The sequence below is a fragment of the Netta rufina genome, assembly GCF_964035555.1.
Source record: "Netta rufina genome assembly, chromosome: 4".
NCBI lineage: Eukaryota > Metazoa > Chordata > Aves > Anseriformes > Anatidae > Netta > Netta rufina.
Genome location: NC_140127.1, coordinates 61,697,026 through 61,710,257, shown reverse-complemented (window position 1 = coordinate 61,710,257; position 13,232 = coordinate 61,697,026). Strand labels below are relative to the sequence as shown.

Below are 13,232 nucleotides of genomic sequence, written 5' to 3'. Positions count from 1 at the left end.
GATTTTGCTGGTGGGTACAGGAAAAAAAAAAAAAATCACAAGTTTGGTTCTGATACAAAATAGTTATCTTCTTGTACTCCTGACTCAAACGTTTTCAACAGAAATACTTCTGCTGTACCTATTCACCATCATCAGCAAACTCAGAATAAACAAAGAATCCACTTGTGCATTCAATTTAAGAGTTCCTATCATAAGTGTCTTGTTAGAGAAGCCGCTGTAACGTGAAATACCTGCATACCCTGCTCCTCTGCTACCGGGATTTCCAGCAGATAGCCAAGAGATTAAGAACTATGGAGAGGATGTCGAAAGCTTAATGACTCTACTTGAATCAGCAACTGGTACATTAAAAAGGTCAGCTGGAGCTGAAGAAAGCTGGCTTTTCAGAGGCCAGGTAGCCTAGCAACAAAGTCACTCGGTCAGATCTGCAATTTCATTACCAGGCCTGATGAAGTCTTACGAGGGGCACCAAGAGCATTAGCAGAGGGCAGCTGCTCCTCCCCAAGGCCCACATTTCGCCAGCTCTAGGCGAGGGAAAAGCGGTGCAGAAGTTGTGCAGTGCAAGAAGGAAACTGCCTCCCCAGGCTCAGGCAGACAATCCTAAGGGAGCAGCAGGGCGGAGGACATGGCCTGTATTATATTTGCTGACTGGATAAAGATACAAAGCACAGTACGTGTGAGATCCCTGAGCTGACTTGCACCACTAAACTGATTAGCGCTGCTGCAGGTATTAGGGTTATCTGGGAGCTTGCTGTCCTTCCGAAGACATTACATTTAAACAAGTCCACGTTTGTAAGTCTTAGACTGAGCCAACAGCACGTCTGATATGGGGTTTGCAACACAAGCTAGTTCAGGAGCAGTATCACAGACACCAAAGAGAAATTCCTGGTGCCTCCCAAGGCCTCGTCCTGGAGCTCCAGAAGACAGCCACCAGCCAGAGCACTGGGACAAGCAAGGGACAGTGCCAGTCACTGCCACCTCTGCTACAGTTCACTCTGCTCTAAGTGTACGAGCAGCCAGCAGCTCTAAAAACTAAGTGCAAACTTGATTTTTAATTTCAAGCTCTTAAAAAGAGATCTGTCAAGTTATCACCTCTGTTTCCTGAATACTGTGGAAGATGCATCAGTAATTCAAGGGCAGCTGCAGTGCCAGCAGTGAGAGGAAGCATGGCGTCACAAAACGGACTTAATCTGTTCCAAATCCCAGCACAGCACGGAGACAGACATGCTAACATAAGAGCGGTATTCTCCTCTAAAGTTCTTTGTATCTAAATTGTCAATTTATGTTTTTTTTACAATGTAAGATACTTAAAACAATGACTGAAATAAAATCAGAAATGCAGGCTTTCCAGCGATGCTGAAAAAGATGTGTACTAAGATTACGAAAAAGTAGAATGTAAAACTTCCTGCCATCAACTCAAGACCGGGTAACTCCATCCTCCCTTTGCAGGAAGACATTAACGCTAAATTATGTGATCACTTAATTAACCTAATTTTTTAAACCTTAAATTACTCAAAGAATCGCACACGTGGTAGAGATCCTTGTACCTCAGGCACACATTTTAGGCAAGAGTCCGACTCCCTGAGCCCACAGAGCCACTAACACACTCAAGATGAGCACACAGAGACACAGCAAACAAACGCCCTTCCTTGCAGTAAGCTGCCATCTCGTGTTTGTGCTCCAAGAACAAGATGACGATACCAGCAAGCTTAACTGTGATTGCTATTTATACGGAGCTTCATGTTCACAACACTCAACTGAAGGGAATTCAACAATCAACTCTTGCACCTCTTTTGTATCTCGAGGGTTTTCACTAAAAAACACTTTGTCAAATGAAAACAAAGGTACTTCCAGCCACAATGGATGGATCTTGGGAATAAATAGGCTCAGAACCACTCCATTTGCACAGTAACTGTCACTGAACAAAACACCGTATTTATTTTCCTCCTGAAAGCATTTTACATATTCATCAATAAATACACAAAGGTGTCTTCCTATAAGAAAATTCACATTTCTGAGAAGTGAATTTACTGCAAGTTAGCTAAAACAGTGATTTCCTAATATTTATGCCAAAAATATGTTTAATGAGCAGAGGTTTGCTTCCTTAAGAACATCCACGCACACGATCAACAGGTAAGGAGAAAAGTAGCAAACAGGAAGAAGTAAGAAGTACGCTGCTCTTACCGGACTAGCCCAATGATAAGCAAAGCCTATATTCTGTGCAAACTTTTCAAGTTACAAGTATCTTGCTATATTCTCAACTACAGGCTGGAAAATTAAAAAAAAAATTAAAAAAAAATGAAGAAAGAACAGGAAAGGGCAAATTGCCTTTCTACTCTGCCCAAAGATTTTACACATTTGAGGTAGAACTACTAAGATTAAAACTAAAAGTTCACAAAACACAGTTTCATACAAAGGCTTTCCCCATCAGTACCCAAAACTCCTCAACAACCTTTAACCTTAACAATTCAGTTGGGAATAACAACAAAGAGATGATTTAGTCTTTTTCCCCTTTTTCATGCATCACCACAGTAGCATTTTTAATAGCCCATTCCCATACATTTTTATTTTCATGCGTAATCGCTGTGCTTAAGACTTATAGAAACAGCCGATTGGCTCTGGTGTTGAAATACAAAAATAGTAAATATTCCTGATGATCAAAGCAGAGCAGATTTCTACCACTCAGATTTAAAAACTCACTAAATATAGTAAAATTTTCATTGTTCAGCAGACAGACCACTGATTTAAAAGCTAACATTTTTAAAACAGAAAAGTAATAGGGGAAAAAAGAGCAGCACAACATTACCAGGCAGCCACAAGTTTTCACTCCTGCATTTTTAGGTATTACCATTTCACATATGCAATAGCACTAAAACTGAAAGGACAGCAACTTGGACTCTGCGGAGATATTATCTCTGTTTTATGAGGAAGAAAATGAAGGGTCGAAGACCAGAACAAGGTGTGCCTGTATCAATACACAGAGCACGTGGTTTCAGGTTATACTTAATCCACCACAAATTAGGGGGTGGGATGGAGGAAGAAACACCCAGAAGCAGCAGCCTTGTCCATGCTTCCAGCCGTACCTCCCTACCCTTTCCCTGGAATGTGCTCCAGGATGAACCTGATCACTTTACCCATCAGCAGCGCACTGTGCCTCTTCAGCAGGTTCCTTTCTCACCTGGTCAGGGCTCTAGGCTGAGCGACAGCCTGCAATGACATCCAGGTACATCAACATCTGTCTGAGACCACAAGGAGTTCGGTTCTTGAACTTAGCTAAACTACTTCACAATCCAGCTTTTTTGATGTATAAAGCCTTAAATCAGAAGACTCATACAGGTTTCGTTGCTGTTTTTTAAACTCTGGGTGCTTTTCTTAGCTGTGGGTCTACCCAAATTAAGAGTAATCAGTACAGCAGGACAGGACCAGGACCTGGCCCAGCCCGTGGAGGGACTCATGAAGAAATTTAAAACTTCCAAAAGCTCCTAACTTGTTTTCTAGGTAATCCTGTCCTCCATGCAATCTCATCAGTTGTTTTGTGGCTTAAAGAAAACCTTAAAATAGCATTTGGGGGACCCACTGCATTACCACAAACATTAAGGGTCATTTTATGGATAATTTTCCCCTCCAAGAGCACTAGCAATGGCACAGGTAAAGTCTTATATTCTGTATTTTGAAAGGCTGTGGTCAAGCTGATAAATGCCAAGCATGAGAGAACAGTGGATCTAGAAAAAATAAACTGAAACATTTTCACTTTTATTGAGGTCTTCTACCTCTCTCTCATGTTACAGACACAATCAATTTCTGCCACTGAATACCTGTAGGAAAGTTTTGGGCTCATGAAGGACTTTTCACAAAGACCTAAGCAACTGTGCAGCACTGCACCAGAATTTTCAATGAGGCAGCTGCTATGAGTGTCAGACCTCCTCAGGGACTCGAGCAGAACACATGGCCAGGGAAGCAGAGGTAAGATCATCTGAGCAATTTCCGCAAGAGAAGCTCTACCAGGCACGATGAGATATTCAGGTATTCATCAAGGTTGCAGAGATGAACCCAAAGAAACACCAAAGAAAAGTCTAGTGAAGACATGAAACACATGTGCCTCATATGAAAGTACAATCAACACCTGCAATGATGTTATTCAGTTGTGTAGCAGCATTTCTCATGCACATTTAATATTTCTTGCAAGATTTTTCCTTTTTTGTATTCTCACACAGGTAGATTCCTACTTAGCCACAGCCTTTTGTCCGTCTGTCTGGGACTTCAGATACTCCCAAGGGTGAAACAAAGCTAGCCTCAAGGCTCCCCTCCATGCCCTCACTGCAGTAACTCAAACCACAGGCACAGCAAAAATACCTTTGCTTCTCTGCACCAGCCTCACTGCAATGTCCTAACACAATCGAACATTGGCACTGAAAAAAAAAATCATTTTAGGTATACTCTGCAAAAACAAGGAGAGCCATCCCTCTCTGAAGAATTACAGCTTACACTATATTTAATCAACTATTTCAGAAATTATAAAGCATACCCTCAGGTAAGTGCATGCCACCTGTATGAACACCGGCACATACTAATTACAGTTTCTAGCTTTTTTAAGGCATCAGTTTGAGGTTTTCTGTGTTTTTTTTTCCTGTGTTTTTTTTTTTTTTTGGTTGGGTGTGTTTTTTTTTTGTTTGTTTTTCTTTTTTTGATGCCACAGAATAGAAAAGGAAAAAATTGTTGCTGCTTAAAACAGAGAAGGACAAAGGTGAGTTGTTGCTGTTCTCCACAGCAGGCTAGAACACAGGACAAAAGATCAGAGCTACACATGAAGGGTGAACAGAAAACTTTCTTTTACAATTTGAGGGCAAAAATAGGTGCTAAGCAATTACCCGGGGAAAAAACCTGCTACTGCGTCTGGCATAAGAAAACATCTGGGGATAGCTTATAATAGCGAAAGAGAGAGATAAAGAGGAGAAGCATCCAAGAGGTAAGAAAAAACTTTTCACTAAAGAAATAATAGAGATAGAAGGGCTTGATGAAGCAGCAGGATCTAAAAGAGGAGTAAAATTATTCAGGCCTGAAAAGACTCACTTCAACTCCAAACACAGATGTCCCTCATTTAAATCTCCTTTGGCACTTTACTTAAAATGCATTTGCTTTAAAAGCAGTTATTTAAAACATATTGTCATTTTCAGATCCATCTTCAAAATGTTCTTCTGCATGAAGAATTAGACCGAGGCTGTTATTTCCCAGTAGACATAGCACGAAGTTACCGAACTATTCAGCATCTAACAGCTAGGACAGAAAGAGGGCTGGGGGAGTCTGATGAAATAGTTCAAGGCATGGACAGGAAATTTTTCACACATCTCTGGACGCTAACATGGAGGCTTAATTTCCTTCCACCTGCCTGCAAGGCCCAGCTAACTGACCATTTGCAACTTATTAACACTAACCATCCTAATTAGCCATTTACTTGTTCTAAATCTAGGTAAGAATGAAAGCAGGTTCCCAATGCATCACAACGTTAATTGGTAATAACTGAATACTGTGAATTTCTAAATCAACACACACTAATTGCCATTCATTTTCCACCACTCCTTCAATGTATCCAAATCCCTTTTCAGTGTTTCAGAAAAACCAAAAGCTTTACTATTATTATTATTTTATTAGAAACAGACTTGTCTTCACGGAACAGTCATTCTGTTCTTAGGGATATCTGGCAGAAATACTTTTCTGGCTTTGAAATGGAAAGTCAAAATGTTAATTGTTTAATGTTTCAGCCCCCCTGCTGCCATAAAAAGCACAGTCTTGTGTGGTCACCTAATTCCCCCATCAATGCTTTACAACATCAATTCAACTTAATCCAGGAGTATTTTTCCTCTCCCCAAATGGTTTATCTGTAATATTCTTACTGTAAGAACATCACAAATACAACATTTAAAAACGGTTTGTTCCCTTCAGCAGAGCCCCAAACTTGCGAAGTAGAGAAGTGACTGAAGCATGGTAGAAAGCTATTGAAACAGACACAAAAGGTGAAAGAAATTGGAGTTATCAAAAGGAATAATTATTAGGAAATGAAGAGAGGAACTTTTAGCTATAGAGACGTTTAGAAAAGAATCCTACAAAACCAGCCAAGAACATAACACCGCTGGTAACAGAACAGGATTTACAATATAAATAAGGACTCACAAGTAGCAGAGGGCACAAAAAGAACAGCAAAAATGTCAATATAGACAGATTTTAAAAAATTAATACCATCTATACACTTAAACATACGATTTAACAGGAAAGGCAGAAAGATGACAACAGAAAAACTGTCATCTTAGCTGTAGCCTTCAGAAGGAAGATCAGACAATATTTATATTGACAGAAACTAACTTTTAAGAAATGGTCAGAAATGTAGGCTAGAAAACAAAAAGACTAGTTAAATCTTGAAATAAGTTCTATGTATTCAACTCAGCAGAACAAAACAATAGACCCAAATTTCCCAGAAGAACCAGCCAAAGCAATTACTGAACCATTAGAAGTAACAGCTGAGATCTTCTGCAGAGAGGGCAGATCACAGAAGACCGAAGTCAGGCAAACCTAGGAAAAACCCTAGATGTTTCTGCTCCAACACCCAAAGGTTGCACAACGCAGCGGAGCTGCTGGAGCAGATGTTTACTCCTGCAAGGGCGAGCCCTGTTCTCTCCTCCCATACCGCCAACCTGGCTCTGGAGCTCGTCTGACCTCTTAGCGAGCCAGTTTTACTGAGCTGCCTTTCGCTTGGGTGAGCTCGCTGCTCATCAAGGGGCCAGACAAGCAATAATTAACCCTTCCCAAAGCAGCTAGCCGTCACCTCCATTTGCTCACTGTACTGAATCTCACGCTAATTTTGTGAGGCAGTGAGAAAGATTTCAGAGCAAGTTACCCATCAGTGCCACGGCATTACAGCATTCAGGCCATGACTATGCTTCCTTTCACTAATACAGCCTGAGTTTGCTGGGTTATTTATCAGGTTCATCTCAGGAAAGCCTGAACGCACCCTCTGCTTAGAAAACATGCTCCAGCTGCAAAACCACCAGGAGACAACAGTTTGAAATCCCACCCAGCGATACCAGGTGTCTCATCTGGGGTAGGCTCAGCCAAAATTTTATTCCAAGTGTGCATCTAGACCAGTCGCTATTTCAGTAGCCTGGAACTTGAATTAACAACCAGATTCTTTTTCAGTACGGAATCTGATTTCCTTTTGGTAAGATAACCAATCTTCTCAGGAGGAAGATGATATGATACACATTACAGGCCATGATTTCTCTATTTTTCGCAGCTTGTTTTGCTTTACAGCCTTTCAGCAAACTAACACAGCGCACAGGAAACCGCATGGCAGCTCAAGCACCTGGCAGTAGTGCTCTGAAAACAGCGACTGATGTTTACAGCTAGAGCAGAATGGGATTTTTAACACCTAATCGGCAGTGATCTCTGCTGCCTCGTGACAGGATACTTTCAGCCACGGCGTGGAAAGGGGGAAAGCTGCTAAAAACATGATCTGCAAGTGGTGCATCCACAAGGTCATAACACAGCCACAGAAATGGTTTCTGCTGGACACCAACACGCTGATGGGGATAACTGCAAACTGCTACGGATCTGAGAGTTCTCAGACAGGCATGGGGTTACAGGGAAGGCCAAAGCAGGCATGCAGCTATTAGAAAAGACTGCAGAGCACCATATCCAACACGCATCAGCTCTACTCAACACCAGCAGCAACTCGTTTTGCACAACACATTTCAGGCAGAAGTAGACGTAATTAGGCTGAGGTTTCCCAGTAGCTCACGCCAATCTAGCTGCTGCCTGCCACGGTCCCACCCTCTCTGCCTTGCGTTGGCTTCAGTGCTCATCTGACAAGCTCTCACTGGCAACACAACATCAGCAGAAAAATTACCCTGCTTAAAAAAAAAAAAAAAAATGTTTTCTGCCAGCTTAGAGCCTTTGTGAGTCACTAAGCGCCGATGGGAGCAAGGGAGGCACGGCCTCAGCAGCAGCCAGATAGCTTGCAGTGTCGCGGGCAGCAGCGAGGAGAGCTGACAAAAGCAACAAGTTCGCTGAGGGGCAGCCAGCATGAGCCCCACATACGGCTGGGTGCCTCGGTCTGCTGTCCAGAGAGCAGGTAACTCCGATGGGGGCCGTGGCTACGATTTATAACTACCTTCCTGACAGCAAAGAGCAGTTCACTAGAGATAGGCAAACACTATCAGCTCTATTTGTAGCAAAGATGATGTCAGGCGTTACGAAAACCATTTTCACTGTAGGGACTGTTACCCTAGCACTCCTCTCCCTGTAGGGGCGTGCTTCCCCAAGGACCTACCAGGCCACGTGACAGACGCGAGAGCTTTGTGGGTTTCCTTACAAAACAGAATTTTGGTTATTCTTACTACGCAAGTCCTGGGCGCTGTGTTCAATGCAGCTGAAATGGCATGTAGGAATGCAGCAAAAGCAGGAAGAAATCATTGCTAGCACCAGTAAAGAGACAAGGATAACTTTTAAAGAGACACATCAAACTTCTTAATGTGTCTGATTCCCTCTTCTGCCTTACACCAAGTTCTGGAAGAACAAAATGAACTGCAGCTCTCACTCCTCACCTAATATTTAAGGCACCTGGTTACTCTACCCATCAAAAACCTTAGAGTTGATGCCCTGAAAAGCACCACTGCACCCATCTCACCCTCATTAACATTTTGGGGAATTTACTACACTGAAGAACTAACCTGACAGCCACTATTTAACACCACACAGGGCACATGAGGATCGGTAGGTAATATATAATTCACAAAATTAAAGACCACTCAAGGGCAAACTAAATTTACAAAGCGCATGGCTTTACAGATTATAATTGACATGTAAGCAGAACTAATGTCTCATCTAATTACATCATCTCAATCACACGAGGGAAGTCAAACAGATCACAGATTTTTTTCTGATGCAAAGCTAGCATTACTCAAACACAGAGGTCATGGGCCAGGCATGGCCTTCAAGCTCTGAAACGGGGTTAAAGGATGCAAGATTGAACACTTCAAAAATATACATGCACACATAAATCCCCATGGCTACGCTTCTTGAAAAGAAAAAGGAAGCAAGCAGACTCCTGTACGTTAAAAAAAATTAGAAAGATGAGAGATTATGTTTACTGCAGACTGGGTAGTTTTATCAAATTTGCTAATATTTAAGAAAGCTAGAATTCCTGCCCAGGTAGTTTTACTTTCAGCAAGTAAAACGTAGTAAAACGTCATGGTAAATTTGATCAAAACTTTGTGGGAGGTTCAAAGTAGCAGACAAGCCTCTCTAGGGATCAGAAATCCAAGAGTATCAGCAAGTGACTACAGTACCTGGTGCTTCAAGCAAACCCTGTTCAGCCACTGTGAGCACCATGCTCAATACTGCAGCAGGGGACAAGGGGAGAAGAGTCCCATGTGTTCGCTTCCCTTCGTGCAAAGTCCCCTCTGCTAAGATATCAGACTTCTGTGCAGCCACAGATTAAAACCAAAACCAACAAAACAACCCTGACCACAAACACCTTCGGAGTTAGCAACCTAAACAGGCCCAAAGGGGGGCCCGCTGAGCCCCGGGGCAGGACAGGGGGGCACGGGAAAGGGAAGGGAGGGCTCCCACGTCCTGCCTGCAGCAGTAAACTGCTGCACTGCTTCTTGTGTAACTGCTGCCTCCTTTTTAAGCGCCTGCTAGCCCACCTGGGTGTGCAAACAGCCACTTATACTCACAGATGGGAGGCACTACTTCTTTCCTTGGGGTGTTGGCTCTGAAGTATTTGCCTATAGCCTTTCATCGAATTTTTAGGCTTGGAAAAGCCCTCCAAGATGATCTGGTTCAACCACCCCTCTACCACTAGCACCCACTAACCCACGTCCCCAAGCACCATGTCCAACCTTCCCCTAAACACCCCCAGGGACGGTGATTCCGCCACCTCCCTGGGCAACCCGTCCCAACGCCTGACTGCTCTTTCTGAGAGGAAATATCCCCTCATTTCCAACCTGAACCTCCCCTGGCGCAACTTGAGGCCATTCCCTCTGGTCCTGTCACTGGGTACCTGCGAGAAGGGGCCGACCCCAGCTCCCCACACCTTCCCCTCGGGCGCAGCAAGGCCTCCCCTCAGCCCCCTCCTCCCCACACCACACACCCCCAGCTCCTCACAGCACCAAACTTCTCCTGCCAGCACCACCCCAGCCCGCGCTGCCCAGCACGAAGCGCACAAACACCAACAAACCCGGGGAAAAACTCTTTTATTTCTCCCCCCCCACACACCCCAGAAGCACCCCGGAGGCGCCGAGGGCGCGCACCGACCCCCCGTGACGGGGCTGAGGGGGGTGAGGGGGGGGCGCTGAGGGGAGGCGGCGCGCTGACAGCTGCGCACTCTCCAAAAACCCCTCCGGGGAGCGGAGCAGGGCAGAGGCCGGCCCCGCCCGGTCGCCGCCGCCGTTACCTTGTCGCAGTAGAGCCCGACGAGCTGCTTCATCCGCCAGTGCGGCGCCGAGAAGACGTCCACCTCCTCGGGGAAGGGAGCCATGTTCTCCCCATAGAGCCCCGCCGGCACCGGCGGCGCTAACGGCGGCGGCGGCGGCGACACCCCCCCCAGCGCGCATGCGCGGGGAGGGAGGGTGAAGGGTGGTGGGAGAGGCGGGAGCGGCCCGGTGCCACGTGACCGCCGCCACCGCCCCGCTGCTGCCTCTGCTCGGGGGTGGGCGGCGCGCATGCGCAGTGGTGGTGGCGCGGCGGTGTGAGGCGGGGAGCGCAGCCCGGCCCCTTACATGGGGGGTGGTGGGGGCTGAGGAGGGTGTTCGTGTGTGGGGTGTGGGGAGCTGTGTGCACAGCACGGCTGTCCCGCACCCCCAGGGTGCCTGTGCTGGAGGCACAGTGCCTGCTAAACACTGTGTTAAACTGGGGAGCAGGAGAAATTTCACTCTGCGTTGACATGCGATGAATAAAAATGCCCCCCCCCCCCCCGTCTTTCCCCCCCCCAAAATGGAGTGGGTGACCAGATGTCCGTATGTAAGGAAAGGAAAAGTGTCCGCAAAGGAATCGGTGTTTTGGGAGATGATGGACGTATCCCCCTCCAGGCTGCTGTGGGGAGCTTCTCCCAGCCCCTGGCAGTGGTGCCAGCTCGCAGCCCTCCATGCTGTCCTTGCTTCTCCTTGCTTCGTGTCAGAGGCAAAAGGAGCGGGAGCACCGGCCTTAGGTGCTTGTTCACTGCTATCAAAACAAAAGAAGCAGGAATGCTGGGCAGAATGGAGATTACACGTTAATTTAGCAAAAGGTGTTCATAACTGTTGAACGACCTGCCAGCGTGTAACCAACGTCCCCAAAATGCATTTTCAGCCATACAGTACATGCAGCACAACTTCCTGGCTGAAACCTCCTCCATACAAAGTCAGTGGCGTATGTTTGATAGACTGAAAGCTGGCTAGGTTAAAAATCTAAGCAACTATTTGTAAGCAAATTGAAACACTTTGAGCAAAGGCACACATACATCTTAGCCCAGTACTCCTCACTGTACTAATGCTCAGGAATAAAATGTGAAATCATTGGTAAAACTCGTAGATGATGAGGAGAGATCACGTGTTCAGGATTATCTAGATCACACAGCACACATAATCCTTTTATCTCTTTATCTACGGAAACGATGCTTAAGCAATTGCAGCACTGGGTGTTTCCTTTTCCATTCATCCTTTCCGCTTCCAAGAACTTTTGAGCATGTTGACCTACTTAGTCACATTTGACAAAGGTGCACAAATCTTGGAAGATTAAATTTGTGCAACTCTGGGAAAAAAAAAAAAATAGCAGTTACACAAGAGAAAGAAAGTAAGGCAAAACAGAGGCATTGTACAGCTGGCCAGCCAGCAGATGGTTGCATTTCCTTCTTGGCTAGTAAACACAGCTCTGATTTTGAGATGGTGTGTGAGTTTCTTGCAAAGCATGTCATAGCACACAAGAAAGCAGGGAGAGACTTGGGTTACTGCTGTAGGTAGAATTTATGAACCAAAGATGCAAGCCCTCAAGAAACAGAGGCTTGTGAACTTTGTTGCTTAGAGGAGCTTGCAATGTGGGCAATTTCAAGGTAGTATTTCAAAGCCTAAAACAGGAAATCACACAGAATTGGGGTTATTCTGCCAGCAGTTAATGCCTGAGTAATAGTAGGGGATTAACGCTCCCACCTGTTTGCCTCCCTTCTGCTGGAAGCTACCACTCCCATGTGGCAGAAATAACAAGAGAGAACGTGTCTATTCCTCATCTTCCAGGGATTCAGAACATAAATATTTGCTGAATTTCATGGTAGTTTGAGTTAATATTTGGTTTGTGAACTAGACTATCTCCAAGGCAGATGTGCTGTAAATTTTGCTGACTCTGGTTCATGGGCAGACTTCTCTTCTAGGAGAGAGGGACGGAGAGCAGGGGACAGTGATCTCCATCCAGTGTGCACTGCCAGAGTGTGGGAGGCAAGATTAAAAATGTGTATTTTTCATGGACGAGCTTAACGGGAGACTTGGTCATTTTCTACAAGACTTTACATGGAGAGACGACTTCTGAGGTTAGATTCTTCATTAACATAATAGAAAAAGACATCATGAGATCCAGTGACTGGAAGCTAAAGGTAAACAAGTTCAGGCCAGAGCTAAGGTATGACTCTTAAGGCTATCTAACTGTGGGAAAAATTTCCCTGGAGGTGTGTTAGATCAGCCATCACATGAAGTATTTAAATCAAAGCTAACATAAATTAGAAATGGCTGTGCTGACGCAGATCAGAAGTCCATCTGGCTAGATGTTGTATTCATGCAAGTGGCCAGTGAAGAAAGGAAGCTTGGCAGGAGATGAGGTGGGGATCCCAGCAATTACTGAATCCACTTCCATTCCCTCTGGCACATTATGACAGTTCACGTTCTTTTTTACACCACCACTGAGCAGCCCCCAGGTTTTCTTAGGGAAGTTGTTGAGCCCTAACCTCGTGTGTCCTTGCAGAAGAGCCACTGTAAAACCCTGTATCCATCTTTTCAAGTCAACCTGTGTATTTCTAAGCAGAAATTTTAGTCTTAATGGAAAATTACTGAGAATTTCGGCTTGTTTCTATATAGAAGTTCCCATCAGTGATGCCTCTGGTACCTCTCCTGAAATTATTGGGCAAAACTTGTCTGCAGTGAAATCAATGGTAAAGAAAAAAAAAATTCCTTGACTTCCATGGATTCTCTCTAATCCTGAATCCAAAGCAGTAGACTTTA

The 13,232-nt window shown here is 44.8% G+C and overlaps 1 protein-coding gene across 2 annotated transcripts in view; it reads right to left on the bottom strand.

The window, feature by feature from the left end:
- Nucleotides 1-10,602, bottom strand: part of FBXL5 (F-box and leucine rich repeat protein 5) — a 35,722-nt gene extending 25,120 nt beyond the window's left edge. For both annotated transcript variants that reach the window (XM_084286094.1, XM_084286095.1), the window contains exon 1: nt 10,445-10,602. In XM_084286094.1, the coding sequence (XP_084142220.1) occupies nt 10,445-10,528 (84 nt within the window). In that variant the 5' untranslated portion in view covers nt 10,529-10,602. The remainder of the gene's footprint in view (nt 1-10,444) is intronic.
- Between the last annotated feature and the right edge of the window lie 2,630 nt (nt 10,603-13,232).